The sequence below is a fragment of the Primulina tabacum genome, chromosome 5 (genome assembly GCF_025594145.1).
Source record: "Primulina tabacum isolate GXHZ01 chromosome 5, ASM2559414v2, whole genome shotgun sequence".
In the NCBI taxonomy this organism is placed as follows: domain Eukaryota; kingdom Viridiplantae; phylum Streptophyta; class Magnoliopsida; order Lamiales; family Gesneriaceae; genus Primulina; species Primulina tabacum.
In genome coordinates, this window is record NC_134554.1 from 11,281,571 (window position 1) to 11,297,069 (window position 15,499).

At 34.6% G+C, this 15,499-nt stretch overlaps 2 protein-coding genes and 1 long non-coding RNA gene across 3 annotated transcripts; 2 read left to right on the forward strand and 1 right to left on the reverse strand.

The window, feature by feature from the left end:
- Positions 1-8,589: 8,589 nt before the first annotated feature.
- Positions 8,590-10,173, reverse strand: LOC142544764 (transcription factor bHLH94-like). The gene is made up of 3 exons (XM_075651802.1): positions 9,753-10,173; positions 8,908-9,258; positions 8,590-8,749 (listed from the first exon to the last, which is right to left on the reverse strand). Exons 1-3 carry the CDS (start codon positions 10,134-10,136, stop codon positions 8,675-8,677), a joined length of 810 nt encoding a protein of 269 aa, XP_075507917.1. The 5' UTR covers positions 10,137-10,173; the 3' UTR covers positions 8,590-8,674.
- A 939-nt stretch (positions 10,174-11,112) lies between these two features.
- LOC142544765 (uncharacterized) lies at positions 11,113-12,622 on the forward strand. Its single transcript, XR_012820097.1, has 3 exons — positions 11,113-11,507; positions 12,145-12,195; positions 12,547-12,622. It is a non-coding gene; the product is annotated as an uncharacterized LOC142544765 (long non-coding RNA).
- Positions 12,623-12,847: 225 nt separating this feature from the next.
- LOC142544119 (uncharacterized) lies at positions 12,848-15,276 on the forward strand. The gene is made up of 2 exons (XM_075651194.1): positions 12,848-13,154; positions 13,364-15,276. Exons 1-2 carry the CDS (start codon positions 12,848-12,850, stop codon positions 15,274-15,276), a joined length of 2,220 nt encoding a protein of 739 aa, XP_075507309.1.
- Positions 15,277-15,499: the final 223 nt, after the last annotated feature.

Sequence of the window (15,499 nt, forward strand, 5' to 3'; positions counted from 1 at the left end):
GGCGACCACAATTTCATGCGTGGAAACGATCAAGGGTCGTCTTTAGTGAGTCACCACCCCTCTTGGTTTATTCAAGTAACGGGGCTTCCACAGCTGACCATTGAGTCGATTGGAGAGGTTAGATATAAAAGGGGAGAGGCGTTACGCGATTGTTGCATCTGTTTAAGTGAATTTGAAGAAGAAGAGAGGCTTCGGGTTTTAACCAAGTGTGGCCATGCCTTTCATGTTGCTTGCATTGATACTTGGTTGATGTCACATATGAATTGCCCCGTTTGCCGTGCACCAATTCTATCGGCAGATGATGTTTCAAGAAGTAATTCTCGGCAGGAGATCAGCGAGCTATTACAAGTAGGAAACATGGTGAATGAAGAAGATACTATTGATCATGATTCTGCCGATAAAATGGGGCATTAGAAGGTCCGTTTCCGTTGATTTTTTGCAAGGAAGTTCCATTCAGATGTTCAAATAGATGACCGGCGAGCCAAAAGCTTTTGGCTCGGGCTTTATTGACTCTAATGTAAAACAATATTTATTTAAATAATATTTTACGATTTTATTCGATTATGACATTATACTTTATCTGTATACCCATGCAAGCTGCATAGATAAAGTCCTTGAATATAGGTATAATGAGGTCTACTTCGCAACATAAGATCATAGAACTCATTAGAAAGTGTACCGTATATTCCAAACAGGTTCGTAGTCGAATCAGCCGCCTAAAACAAGGATAAAGGTCGCTCGAGTTTGAGACAAGCATCTGTGATGTTAACGCAATGTTTCATTTGCAAGGGCACGGAGATACCCATTCACATGGATGGATGATCATATGATGATGCACTGAACAACCCTCCCTCGGACTGTGCAAGTGGTTCTCGCTTATCGAGTGGAATAGTATGCAGTTATGGTTGTATATCATTAGTTTTTTGATCTGGGACAATGTAGGGGCTATACGTACTAACATGCACTTTGATCCGTTTACCGACTCCATCGATGATCATCATGTTGCGAGATTGGGTGTAGTTTCGAAATACGTAGGAACAAATGCATTGTAGTCGGGGATTCGCTGTTTGCTTACGGGTAAAGATATCATATGTGGTCTTATAAGTTAATAGTACAAAGAATCTCTGGTCGGAGTAAGACATGTGCAGTTTGGAAAGGTGTTTCCTCAGTCGCGCATACCATGACGTTATTACTCAAAGATAAATCATGTCGCTATCGAATTATATGCAACTCTCGATATACCAATAGTTGCATATTTGAACGGGATAAATGTGTTGAAAGGTCCGTACTGTACGCTAACCATGACTAAATGTTCTTGCAGGCACTATCAGTGATACCTAGAAGATCATGGGGCGATGCTACTGGACGCTCTTACCATGATGCGATGGATGCAACCAGAAATGCGTTCTGACATTCTTGATCAATAAGCTGATGAAAAGAATGTGGTTAATTAGGGTAAATCCGAATAAGAATAAATGTTATTCTGAATCACATAGAGATGTGAACACACGCCTAACTGTATCCCTGAACCATTTAGAGTCTCACAAGTATCAGATTATGTGTTCCCGTTGAGATAGTCAAATTTCAAGAAGTTGGAATTTGGCGACTATAGTTTGATGGAGATCAAACAGAAAGCTTATAAAGGATTTTATGATCTGGCTTCATAGGATGAAAGAAATGGAAGTTAGCATGGTTACTAAATAAGGAAGGAGAGTGAAACTGTCTATTTTAGTAGAGAAGTTTACAAAACTGACAGCTGCCAAATATGATAAGTTCTAAATTTGGTAAATGATAATTTTGATATTCGAAATTCTCGATTTTTATTATATGAACAAGACTTGTATCCTTGGTATATCGGTGATTTCGGATCATCGATCGAGATTATAATGAGTTCAGAATCATTTTTTTAGTGAATTTAGAATTTGCTAATTAAATGACCGTGGTAATAGTGGTGACTAATAACATGCACAAAGTCTCATAAATGATCTAGATGAGTTTAAAATTAAATTAACCAAATAGTTAATTTATAAATTAAATAATGATTATTTAATTTAATTTACATATACATGTATTGTGTGTATGTGGTATTATTATATCATGTATTATTAAAAGTCAATAAATACATTATATATTAATTATATGAGCGTTTAAACATAATGAAATTATTAGAGTTCTTATGGGAGAAGAACTATTAATTAAATTTTGAGTCTAATTCTATATATACAACACTAGGACTTATAATACATACCATTTTTTCACACAAAAACACAAGAAAATTCCTTCCTTTCTCACCTTGAAAGTCACGGCCACATAAATAATTTTGAATAAAAAATCGGCCAAGTACTTTATTCCACACCGCGCCGTACCGACTCCGGATTTAGGAAATTCGGAGGGTGTAGTCTCAACGTACAAATCGCTTGCGATTTCTAGTGCAATACAAGCGAGTAACAAAGCTTCTGACCATGAAACCAATTAGGCGATCAAAGAAGAAGAGCCGGTTCGTATGGATTTACAAGAAGGACTATATGCACATAAACACCGGAATAGTTTGGAGTCTAACGTTAAAAACGCAAAAGTATAATCCTAAACACCTTATGGGCGAGAACATGATAGACCAACATCAGACACAACAAATGAAGAGATCCTCATCTTTTACTTGAAATTAAGTGAGAAGACGACTTGATGTATTAATTTCCCTTGTAAAAATTACGTTTTGCAATGGAATTTTTATTATTCAAAATGGTGAGATTTTATCTTCCTTATCACCTCCTATTTAGAGTTTTTAATAAGAAAAACACACAAGCTAAGTTAGGTGACTCATAGTTAATTGGTAAATAATGGAATTACGTTTTTGTTGCATATATTTCAATGGATGAGCATCATTGAGTGAAAGTGGGATTGTTCATGGAAAATAACAAAAATTTTAATTTTTTTTATCATATCGATGAATGAATTAATACTATATCTCTAGATACGTGTATATATATGTGTGTATCACTAACGGCAAAAATGGCTGCATACACGCATGCATACACACATATTCAAGAGTTGTGGCTTATATATTGATAGATATCTCATATCGATGATTAAGTTTTTGAGAGTTTTATATATGAATTTGGACAATGACCCTCTTAAACTAATTTTTTATGTGAAGTTAGTTTGTGTCATAATCTCAACACATTTGATTTTGAAAAATTTAATGAATTTTGTGACTTGTATTGCCGAAATTGTCGATATGCATGCCTATTTACTGTGTTATATCATTCGATATATTATGCAACAAATTGTTCGGTATTTCGACTTTTTTAACACTAGTGGCTCCAAATGTTTTTGTTGTTTTTAATTTTTCTCCGACTTTCTTTTCGTCGTCTCTCTTAATTTTGCTAGCTGCGCAAATGTTGTAATGATATCAGACTCCCTGCACTACAACAAAAATGGCTTTTCGCAGCGTGCAAATTCTCTTTCCGCGGCGCACATTGCAAGCTGCGAAGTTGCAAGCTGTTGAAAGTTCAAGATTATCCGCAGCGTGCATGTGCACGCTGTTAATACTATTATCAACGTCGTGCATATGTACGTCATTAATACACCTATCCGCAGCGTGCAATGTACGCCGTTAATATTCAAAAAATCTAAATATTAGCGACGGTTAAAAACCGAAGACACCTTAGCGACGGTTTAGACTCTGTCGCTAAATTAACGACGGTATTTAAATTTAGCAACGGTTATAAAATTGTCGCTAAATTTCGCGACAATTTAAAAACCGTCGCTAAAGTTTGCGTAAAAATAAAAATAAAATTTACTTTTATAATTTAATAAATTTTTAAAAAAACTACAATACAACTATGATAAATTGACTGATGATCTTAACTAACACTTAAAAAATTAACCAAAAATTAAAACAAAAAAATGTATCTAAATCGAAATTAAAATCGTGTAAGAAAGAAAAATTTAAGTGTTGTGAAGTGGTGTTGAGAAAAGTGGAACGGAAATCGGATAGGTGTAGACAATTTGCGACTTTTAGCGACGGTTTTGTTAGCGATGGTTTAAATATAACAGTTACTGATTTACGGCTATTATCGACAGTTTAATAAAAACCGTCGCTAAAAGCGACAGTGATCTCTTAAACCGTCGCCGATTTCAGTTATGTAGAAACCGTCGCAAATTTTAAATTAGCGACGGTTTACGAAAATCGTCGCTAATTTAAAAATCAGCACCTATTTTCCGCAGCGTGCTTTTAATGCACGCCGTGAATAGATAGGGTATTAACAGCGCACATTATTGCACGCTGCGGATAGTATATAATATTACTTTCCGCAGCGTGCTTTTAATGCGCGCCGTTAATATATACATTAACAGCGTGCATTAAAAGTACGCTGTGGAAATTATATAATATTTAGAGCACACATAAATACACGCTGCGGATATTACTTTCCGCAGCGTGCTTTTAATGCTAGCCGTTATTTTTGTCAAGTGCACAATATTAATAGCACACATATTGATGTACGCCGTTAAAAGTACTATTCGCTTTTAATGCACGTTGTTGATGATGTATTGCGGAAAATTATTTTTCTTGTAGTGCCATACAGTTTTCACAATTAAAATTATTGTTGACTTTCTAAAAACAAGTTGACAAGTTGACTCAATATATATATATATATATAGACTCATTTTTTTATTATTACTATTATTATCTATTTTTTCCTTAATTAAAAGCGGATAGAGTCTTGACTTTTTGGTTGGTTGGAAGGGTGTGTGCCCTATATACTATTTTATTCTTTAAAGTAACATATATATATATATATATATATGTATATATATTTAAATATTAAGATAAGTTTAACTTATATGAAAAAAAAATTCCTCATAATAGAATTCATTATCCAGTTAAGTTTTATAATTTGTGCAAAGGTGTTACGTTTTTAATTATTATTTCACAAAAATTTATCAATTTTATTAGACAAATATTCTATTTGGGTCACTCTTGAAAAATATAATTTTTTTATACAAAAAATATTACTTTTTATTTTAACTATGTACATAACTTACTTATATCACAAATAGAGATCCGTGAAACAGTCTTACAAAATACTAACTTACTCCTATTATTTTACTTTTGCTGCACCCAAAGCATATAACATCATATTTTCAAAATTATTCAATGGTATTCCTTTTTATTTTGATGAAATTTCGGATTATGTTTGGCGATGCATGTCTGAGTTACAAAAAACCAATTTTAGGAAGTGCTCCCACGTAATAAATAAATAGAAATACATATAAAAAAAATTAAACGTTATAAATTAAACCAAAGACGTCATGTCAAACATTTCTACAATTTAGGGTGATGAAGTAATCTCGGGTAAAAATAATGGAGTCAAATAGTAAATCTACATTATATTATTGCATACTTTTTGTCATTATAAAATAAATAACAGTCTCCTATTTTAAATCACTTATGCGTACAAATGATAGATGGAATTGATACTTTCCAAAAAAAATAAAATATTGTCATGTGTACATCATAATCCTTACATCAACGTTTGCAAAATTGGAACTTAAGTTCTGAAATATGTCCAAATATGGTTAAACTCTTATGAAATTTTATATATATATATATATATATATATATATATATATATATATATAATTTTACTTATCTCATCACGAAGACATCCACAATCCACATCAATAATTATTTATGGAGCCAACCAAAATATTATCCAGTACTTTTAGAAAATTAAATAAATAAAATTAAATGTGATAAGAACGGAAACCATCACCGGTACGCATTGACCAATATTAAATGACTCTTCGACAAAAATAAACTAATTTAAATGACACGAAAAGTCTTCTTGAAATAATAGTTTCCGTGGAGATTTAATTGTTTATCGTGACATTATTTCTCCCTCGGAAACTAATTTTATTTTCATTCCAAGCTGCGATATTATTTAATTTGCGGTATTTGGAGCTTCAGTTGGGCCAAGTTCATCTAAGAATTGCAGAGTACACATAATGAAAATCCCAAATATATATATATTTAAAAACAAAAGAGAGAAAAAAATTAATTTTTAATTTTTTATGAAAAAATTATTTTCATCTTAGAGTAGTGATAAGTTGATAACATCCCATTTTCATTGGGTATCAAAGTTATGCTGATCGGGACAAACCATAAATCTTTCATAAATCAAGACTTTCGGCCTATATCGACACCATAGATAAAGACTGCTATCATCTCCGTGGATGAAACCAGAAAAAATGAAGTTAAAAATGTGAAAATTATATTAAAATACTTAAATTTATAAAATATAGAAAATCGAGGGGCACCGCACCCACCGTCCCCTTTGGCTTGTCTCTGATGATCTCTATGTAAAAGACTCGCAGCTTTGATAGTCGTTTTTTTGGTGGAGATCCACGGGAGATGAGAAGCGTATTCATTGGAGGAAGTAGAGAATATTGTGTCGTCAAAAATCGCAGGTTGGTATGGGTTTCCGAGATTTTGTCACATTTAATATAATCAATCCCTTTTGCCAAACAAGCTTGCTGTCCGAATTTACAAGCATAAATATTTTCCAGAAAGTACATTTTTGGAAGCACAACTTGGTCATAATCCATCATATATGTTTGGCGTAGTGTGCTTTGGGGTCGAGATCTGTTAAAAAAAGGAATGCGACGGCGAATAACCCGGGCCAAAAAGGTTTTGTGTTCAAGGATCCATGGTTACTCCGGCCAAAAATTTTCAAGCCCATCCCGGGTTCCCATCTGAACCATGCTCATTTAAAGGTCAGCGATATCATGATATCGAATAGAGAGTGGGACTGGAACAGAGTGGAGAACATCTCTGGGAAGTGGACAGGGGTGAAGTGTAGCGATTTCCAGTAGGTAGCACGATTGGTGACGATAAGTTGATTTGGCACTATATGACTAACGGGGAATACTAGGTTAAATCCGGGTATTACCTTGCACAGGAGAATGTCGTTTCTGCATGTAATGGATTGAGTTGCAGCTTTACCGAGGGCCTTAGGAAACTATGGAAATTAGGAATTCTTAACAAAATCAAATTCAGAGAATGATTTTTAATGCGCTTCCTGTTCGTGTTAATCTAGCATCGACGAGTAAACGTTGACAGGCCGGTTTTGCCCAGATGCATGGGAAATTCTCTAAGATATTGATAATGTATTTTGGTTCTGTTTGCATGCCCGTAAAATATGGAAATTGACAGCCCTTTGGTCTCTTTTATGTACTTTTACTGGTAGTCATTTTGGTGATCTTTCAACTGGATTTTAGTTTACAAAACTGGAGATGACTTTGAAAATTTTGTCTTGCTTTGCTGGAGTATCTGCGAGCCAAGAAATGTCCAAAATTTCCGAGTTAAGTTTCTCTCTTATGATGATGTTGTTGCACGCGCAGCAAGAGCGGGCACTACATATATATCGAAGCACACTTTGTGTAGTGTTTCAAAGGACTCACACGCTGGCACCCACCTCCTCCTGGTTTTCCCTAACCATTTGCAGCGACTGTTTGACGTCTCTACTCAAACTCTCCTGGAGCATCTCCTTCGGACTGTCGAAGAGCAGCCAAGGCGCATGAGTTGGCTGGCTGGTCGTAGCTTGCAATCTAATATCAATATTTTGTTTTTGGATGCTGTTTCATTGTTCTTAAACAATGCTGCATTGTCCGATTTGGACTCTTGTTAATGTAATATTTTTTATTTAAAAAGAAAAAAAGGTATGCTGAATTTCATATATTTTATTTGAAATATTCTGTTCATGTTTTATATATTTTGGTCAATTATTAATTATATATATAAAAGTGAATCTGATGAAGATTCTTGAAAGCTTCAACGAATCATCAAATATTTTCTGATTTTGGAAATTAGCAAAAAGTTATTCTGATTCTTTCTTCGTTGCATCAATTCGCACTACTTCTCATTCATTAAGCTCATTATTTGTTTTACTATTTTGGTCAATTATTAATTTAAATAGTAATGGGTTGCAGCTAGCTATATAGATTGTTTTTTAACATAAAACTTGAAATAAATAATAAAAGTTCATCATAAAATTCAGTTTCATTTATATATATAGCTTGTCTTAATTTGTCATAAAACTTGAAATAAATAATATAGGTTCATTATAAAATTAAGTTTCATTTATACGCAACGTTCCCCCAGAGTCCCAGACAAGTGACAACTCGAGTTTTCCACAAAAAGCCAAGCAAATTACGGAGGGAATAAAGGGAAATCTAATTAAATATATGATTATATATGTATTTTTTTTGTAAGCAAAGCAACGTCCTTATCAAAATTAGTCTTTTTATATTCTCTAGGCAAGATTCATATAAAGATCTTATCTCAGGCTCTGTGAAAATGAGATAATATTCAATAATTCCAAATCAAATTATTTCATGTTCAATATATATAGATTTAAAACATAATCAATTGTGTTTTCCATGCCTATTGAGTTGTGGTTCTCCATATTGGTCTCGTATATAAATCTCTTTCTCTCTTTTAATTATTTATTATGATTTTTTTAATACTATAAAAATCTACATTGCATTACGTACATATATATAATTATTAGGGACATGTATTTATTATAATATTGCAGAATATTCTTGGAGAGACGTCGATTGAAATAATTAGCTAGCTAGGCATATATGATATATATATATATATAATATATCATATATGTTGAATCAATTCATGCACCGCGGTGGCTATCTCATTGACCGTGCTTAGCTGGCACTCATCTTCGACCTGCAAATAATATCAATTAAAAGTATATATAATTGATTTGATATGATTTGATTTGTTTTGTGATTAATGATCTCCGATTCATTGATTCTTATGTGAGAATGAACACAAACCACATTAGATACAATAATGGTAGCATCTGGTTAACTGACGTAACGTACCTTGACGCTGAAAGAGTAGAGAGCTGATTGATGGACGGTGGTGACATTGAGGTGGAGAATTGTGAGGCGGATGGAGTGAAACGCGGCCACCATTTTGGGGAGTTGTTTTGGGCGTCGCTGATCTGATACCGATATTTTGATGTTGGCATGGCTCTCCACCATCGTCACCTCGATATCGGCCACACCATTCTTGATGGATGTCGAGTACTGAGGGGAGATGAAATATTCGGAGAATAATCCACCACCGACATTATTCTTGGCTATTTGCCTCTGCCCTTCGAGATATTGGACTTGTTGTTCCAGTTCCTTCACGAAATTAATGGCTCCACCCACAATTGATGCTTGATCTCCCTGTTGGATCGGAGGAAAATTATCATATATTTAATTATGTTTTGTTTTTGTTTTATTTTATAATAGATAAATAACGGTAGCTACAATATTGACGTATTCGTGAAGTATTAATATTTATGTACGTGGAAGGAAATACCCTCCCTCCATAGTTTGTTTTTATCATTGATGTACAAGATGATTCCTTCGCTCGTACAAATGTACTACCAACAAAATTCTTACACAAAAACTAACGCATGCAGACATCATTATACACAATAATTTGTTTTGGTTACTATTTCTATATATATATTTTTTAAAAATAAATGTTGAAGAGTATGGGAATTATTTAAATATTACTCCACGCTTATCGATTTATTATCATGATTATCTGAAATATTTATTAAATAAATGATCGAATGTGGCAAACTAATTAATAAGCATGGATATAATATGTAGTTTACTTGATAAAAGAAATTTAAATTTTATTTAAAATAAAGAAAGATATTAGTTTATACCCTTTGAGCGTATGAAGGAGGCATTAAGGAGCGGAGGACGGTGAGGTACTCATTCATCAGCCTCCGGCGATTCCTTTCCACCGCAATATGAGTCATTCTCTGCTTCTCCATTTCTTCCCTGTTCTTCAAGCTCCTGCTCCGCCGCCTCTTACGGCGGCTCGTGGCCTCCGGAGCCGTGTATTCGGTCTCCGGTGAAGAAGAAGTGTTTTGTGGCGGAGAAAAATCCCATTTTGTACTGGAAACCTCTTCATCTACATTAATGTTGAGATTTTTGGCATTTGGCTTTGTTTCTTGTAATATGGATTCGATATTAATGTCGAACTCATGATCTTGGCAGCCATAGCTAATAGGGTTTGGCCGGAAAAGGACAGACTCTAAAGCCATTTCTCTTCTCTCTCACTCTCGAGGAGTTGTAAAGCAATTGGTGTTACTATCCGTTTAAAGACTTATTTTATATTTGCCAAAATATATTCTTTATCAAAATTATGCTACATAGCAGTATCACATTTATCACGTTATTTAATCAAGTATTTAAAATTCATAACTAGTTAAATTTATTGTTTTTGAATTCAATTTCCAAATCAAATTTCACGTCATATGATATAATATTGTAAAAATAAAAAATAAACCAACTCCATTCAAAATTATATTTACAGCTAGTTAAATAGCTTAATCAGCATTACATGAAGTAATTATAATAATTATAAATGAATTTATATTGAATCCACATTTTTATTTCGTTAGCTTCCCATTGGATCTAGGACAATATAATTTTATATACTACTATTTTTATTATTATGCAAAGCAAGTTATAATAATAAAAAAATTAAAAAAGAAAGAAAGTAAGTTGCATACAAAATCCTGCACAAGACACTACAAGAAAATCTTAATTCAACAACATATCAAAGACAACAGTTTTTATAAAAACCGTTGTGCTTTGTCTTTTAACAACGGTTTCAAGAGAAACCGTTGTCGTAGGCTCAAAAAACTCGCTCATAGACAACAGTTTCTTAAAAACTGTTGTCATTGATATGTCTACGACAACGGTTTTTAAAAACAGTTGTCTATTAGCGTGTTTTTTTGGGCTACGACAACGGTTAACCGTTGTCGTAGGCCAACAAAAAAAAGGTTAACGGTTGCCAAAAAAAAGCCAATAACCGTTGTCTTTCAGCTGGTTTTATTAGAGTTACGACAACAGTTTTTTAAAACATTGTCTTTTCTTAGGGTTTTATATGGTTAACGACAACGGGTTTACAAAAACCGTTGTGGTAGAATTTTTTTTAAAAAAATTTGTAGTGTTATATACACTTGCAATAAAAGGGAGAAGAAAAAGAAAGAAAACCCAAACTCATTCCCGCGCTATGTCGCCCTCTTCCCCCAAAATCCCAAGCCGACGCTGCCGCTTCTCAACGCCAAGGAAAAACGGCTGACCACCGTGCGATCTAGCCATCAAATTCGCGACCTTGGTTCGCCAAGAAGACACCATTATCTTTTATCTGATCGAGGGAGCTACCCATTGCAACACGTAGCAAAGAAAGCGAACACAGTCTGATCGAGAGAGCTACCCATTGCTTTACCTTTCCCTTTCACAAAGCATAAAAGCGAACACAGTCTTTTGAGACCCTGCCCTCTTCCACCTCCGCCGGCGGTGGCGCTTCGAAACTCCTGCTTGTTGTCAAAAATCTCTCCGCCGTAATCGCGGAGTCCAAGCAGCCCATCCTTAAAGGCGTTAATCTTACAGTTCACGAAGGCGAGGTACCTAATTTAAGTTTTTCCCCCCTTGTGTGGTATACAAAATGATGTCGATATGGTTTATTCCATTTTGCTGCATATGTATTTTTTCCACCCAAAATTTGATAATTATGATAAACAGTTAAGTGGGGGCTAAGTTGGACGGGTATAGATGTTAAGTGGGCAAGATGATAGATTGATAACGAAATGTAATTTATCTTTTCACAATTCTGCTGTGTAATCTTGAAGATCACAATATGAATTTAATTTGCATTCAAATCGGCTTTATGAATTTAATTTGTGTTCCACGGTGATGTATTGCATCTGTTGGAAGGATTCGAGTTGAATATTTTTGTAATCACATGACCACTTTTATATTGCAGCGTAGGTGTTCGAGAATTTGCTTAAACTAGGTTTTTTTTTCCTTGCAAATTTTTGGCAAAACCTTTTTTTGTTGATATTTTCTTTTTTCGATAAAGCATGTATATTTTTAGTGAGATGAATTAATAATGATGGTTGAGAGGGAAACTAAAACTATCTATATATCTTTTATTGAACAAAAGTAAATATTGAGACAAATAAAGGTTTTACTCTAATTCTAGTTGTAAGCACATAGTTTTTCAGTTTCTTTGACTCCTAATTTGGTTGTTGGATATGAAAGGTTCATGCTGTGATGGGAAAGAATGGATCTGGGAAGAGTACATTCGCAAAGGTCGGTGCCTTTTTCGTGGTTTTTTGTGATTTCAATATTGTAGTTTCAGACGTATATAAAGAATGAGTCGAGAATGTTATATTTCTTGTCGAGCTCAAGTTTTAATTGCTTTATTTTATTGGGCTGAATTGAGCTCATACAAGCTGATTATATGAATTTTGGGTTAAGAACAAGTTTGAGTTATTCTCATTGAATATAAATCCTTCAAGCTTGTACTTTAGCTAGTCTGAGCAAGCTTCTTTGATGCGGATTTGAGCGGTAATTCCTTTGTTATGGTTGTTTTTCAAGTGTAGTTGTGTCACGTGATGGGCCTGATATGAATTTTTCATTCTTTATGTGCACAAATTGAAGGTGACAGTGGAGTAGGAAATTTGCTTACTTTCAAGTTTACAGTCGGTAAAAAGCTGCGGCGGCGGTTTCTTGCAGGTATGTTTCTGCATATTTACGAAATAAATTAATGTCATTTTTGATAAAGCCATCGCCACAAAAATACAACGAATGAAGCTATGTAACACGAGCATTGTTGATAGATTCATCACAACATTGATGTGATATTTTGTTGTTTACAACTCTTTTGAACACCAACTTAGTAGTGTTTGTACAATTGTTTTGAAGGATTTGACTCATTGATGGGTGGTTAGTGGTATGAATAATGGACAAAGATTGGATGTCAAAGAACAGGTTGTCACATGAATATGAGGTTGGGGTGGAGTATTTCTTGCAGTTTGCATCGCGAAACGCTAACAATCCGAATGCAATGCCTTGCCCATGTGAAAAATGTGGTAATCTAAAGACGAAAGATATTGACACTATAAGGGCTCATTTGTGTTGTAATGGTATAGATTTAACATATCATACATGGATTTGGCATGACGAAAGATCTAAGTTCGGGAACTCAATGAATGATAGTGATCGAGTAGGGCAAGATGAACGCAAATATTTTACCGAGGAACCTATAAGTATGGTACATGGTGCATAGGATAGTTATGCTAAGAATCCAAACCAATTCCATAAGCTACTTGAAGATGCCGAGAAACCTTTATATCCTGGATGTGTTAAATTTACAAAGTTATCTGCACTTGTGAAATTATATAACTTGAAGGCAAAATATAGTTATAGTGATAAAAGTTTCACTGATTTACTTGTTTGTTTGGGCAAATGCTTCCAGATGACAATGAATTGTCTTTATCTTTGTATGATGCAAAGAAAAGCTTATGTGCTTTAGGGATGGATTATGTGAAAATTCATACTTGTCCTAATGATTCTATCTTATACCGGAAGGAGTATGAGGATTTTACCAGTTGCCCTATTTGCGGGATGTCAAGGTGGAAGTTGGGTAAAAATTCTACGATAAATGGAGGAGTTCCTGCAAAGGTCCTTTGGTACTTCCCACCTATTCCCAGATTTCAAAGATGGTTTCAGCAGAAGGTGATATCTAAGGAATTAACTTGGCATGCTGATAAAAGAATTCGTGATGGATACTTGCGTCATCCGGCTGATGCACCCTCTTGGAAAGTAGTGGATCACAACTGGCCAAATTTTGCTTTCGAGCCAAGAAATCTAAGATTGGCCATATCAGTAGAGGGCATGAATCCACATAGTTCGATGAGTTCTGCATATAGTTGTTGGCCAATTGTGATGATCACTTACAACCTTCCTCCAAGTTTGTGTATGAAGAGAAAATTTATGATGCTCACTTTGTTGATTTCTGGTCCTAAACAACCGGGAAATGATATTGATGTCTACTTAGCACCTCTAATTGACGAATTAAAATTTTTATGGGATAATGGTGTTGATACATATGATGCATATCGAAAAGAAATGTTCTCGCTTAGAGCTGTGTTACTATGGACGATCAATGATTTTCCTGCATATGGGAACATATCAGGTTGTATTGTGAAAGGATATCATGCATGTCCAATATGTGGTGAAGAAACATATTCGACGAGGTTGAAGCATAGTAGAAAAATTGTGTATACAGGCCATAGAAGGTTTCTTCCTACAAGTCATCCATATCGAAGGCAAAAGAAAGCATTTAATGGGAACCAAGAGTTTAAACTCGCACCAAAACCATTAACTGGGCATGAAGTTTTAGAAAGAGTTGAAAGAATTAATTATCGTCTGGGAAAAATGAGTGGGAAACTTCAGTTGAAGGTAGGTGATGAGAAATCATGTTGGAAAAAGAAATCTATATTCTTTGAACTTGAGTATTGGAAACATCTACATGTTCGACATGTTCTTGATGTGATGCATATTGAAAAAAATGTTTGTGAAAATCTCATCGGTACGTTACTTGACATTCCAGGAAAAACGAAGGATGGAGTTGCAGCAAGACTAGATCTCATGGAGATGAATTTGAGGACTGATTTGATACCAAAGATGGGGGAGAAAAGAACGTATTTGCTAGCAGCCTGTTATACTCTAACCAAGTCTGAGAAAAGAAAATTTTGCAATTCTCTGTTTGGAATAAAGGTCCCTACGGGTTACTCATCTAATATTAAAAATCTCGTGTCGATGAAGGACTTGAAACTTGTTGGCCTTAAGTCACACGACTATCACACTTTGATGCAACAATTGCTTCCGCTTCCAGTGGCCATACGTGGTGTCCTACCTAAACATGTTAGAGATACTATCACTCGGTTGTGTGGGTTCTTCAATGTGTTATACGATAAAGTGATAGATGTCTCAATGTTGGATGAGATACAAAGAGAGATTGTGATGATATTGTGTTTACTGGAGAAATATTTCCCCCCATCTTTTTTTGATATAATGATTCATTTAACCGTTCATCTTGTACGCGAAATAAAATTGTGTGGACCGGTTTGGTTTAGGCATATGTATCCATTTGAAAGATTCATGAAGATATTGAAAGGCTATGTGCAAAATCGCAATCGGCCTGAAGGGTGTATAGCCGAACGTTATATTGCTGAAGAGGCTGTGGAATTTTGCTCGGACTACATGTCTAGTGTAGATACAATTGGTATCCCATCAATGCATCGGAGAGTACAACTCACTAAGCCTCTGTCTGGTTCAGTAATGCACTACACTAGTGATGATGAGTTGAATCAAGCACATCGTTAACTGCTGGAAAATGATGTTGACGTTGAGCCTTATATCGAGTAATTTCTTTGACTTAGTAATACTTTCTTGCTATTCTTTTACATTCAATTGGTTAACTTATCCTTAATCATTTCATCAGGGAACACATGACATTTTTGGATGCAAAATTTCCCCATAAAGCAAAGTCCAAAAGGTGGTTACAAGATGAGCATAACCGAACCTTTATTAACTGGTTACGTGATAC

Bases quoted from the DNA above. Each gene is read 5' to 3' on its own strand.
- LOC142544764 (XM_075651802.1), bottom strand. From the start codon at position 10,136: ATGGCTTTAGAGTCTGTCCTTTTCCGGCCAAACCCTATTAGCTATGGC. The intron at 9,259-9,752 runs GTATAAACTAAT...CCGATCCAACAG, and splicing joins CTCCTTCATACGCTCAAAGG to GGAGATCAAGCATCAATTGT. The intron at 8,750-8,907 runs GTACGTTACGTC...TATTATTTGCAG, and splicing joins TCTACTCTTTCAGCGTCAAG to GTCGAAGATGAGTGCCAGCT.
- LOC142544119 (XM_075651194.1), top strand. From the start codon at position 12,848: ATGGACAAAGATTGGATGTCAAAGAACAGGTTGTCACATGAATATGAG. The intron at 13,155-13,363 runs GTATGGTACATG...AAATGCTTCCAG, and splicing joins TTTTACCGAGGAACCTATAA to ATGACAATGAATTGTCTTTA.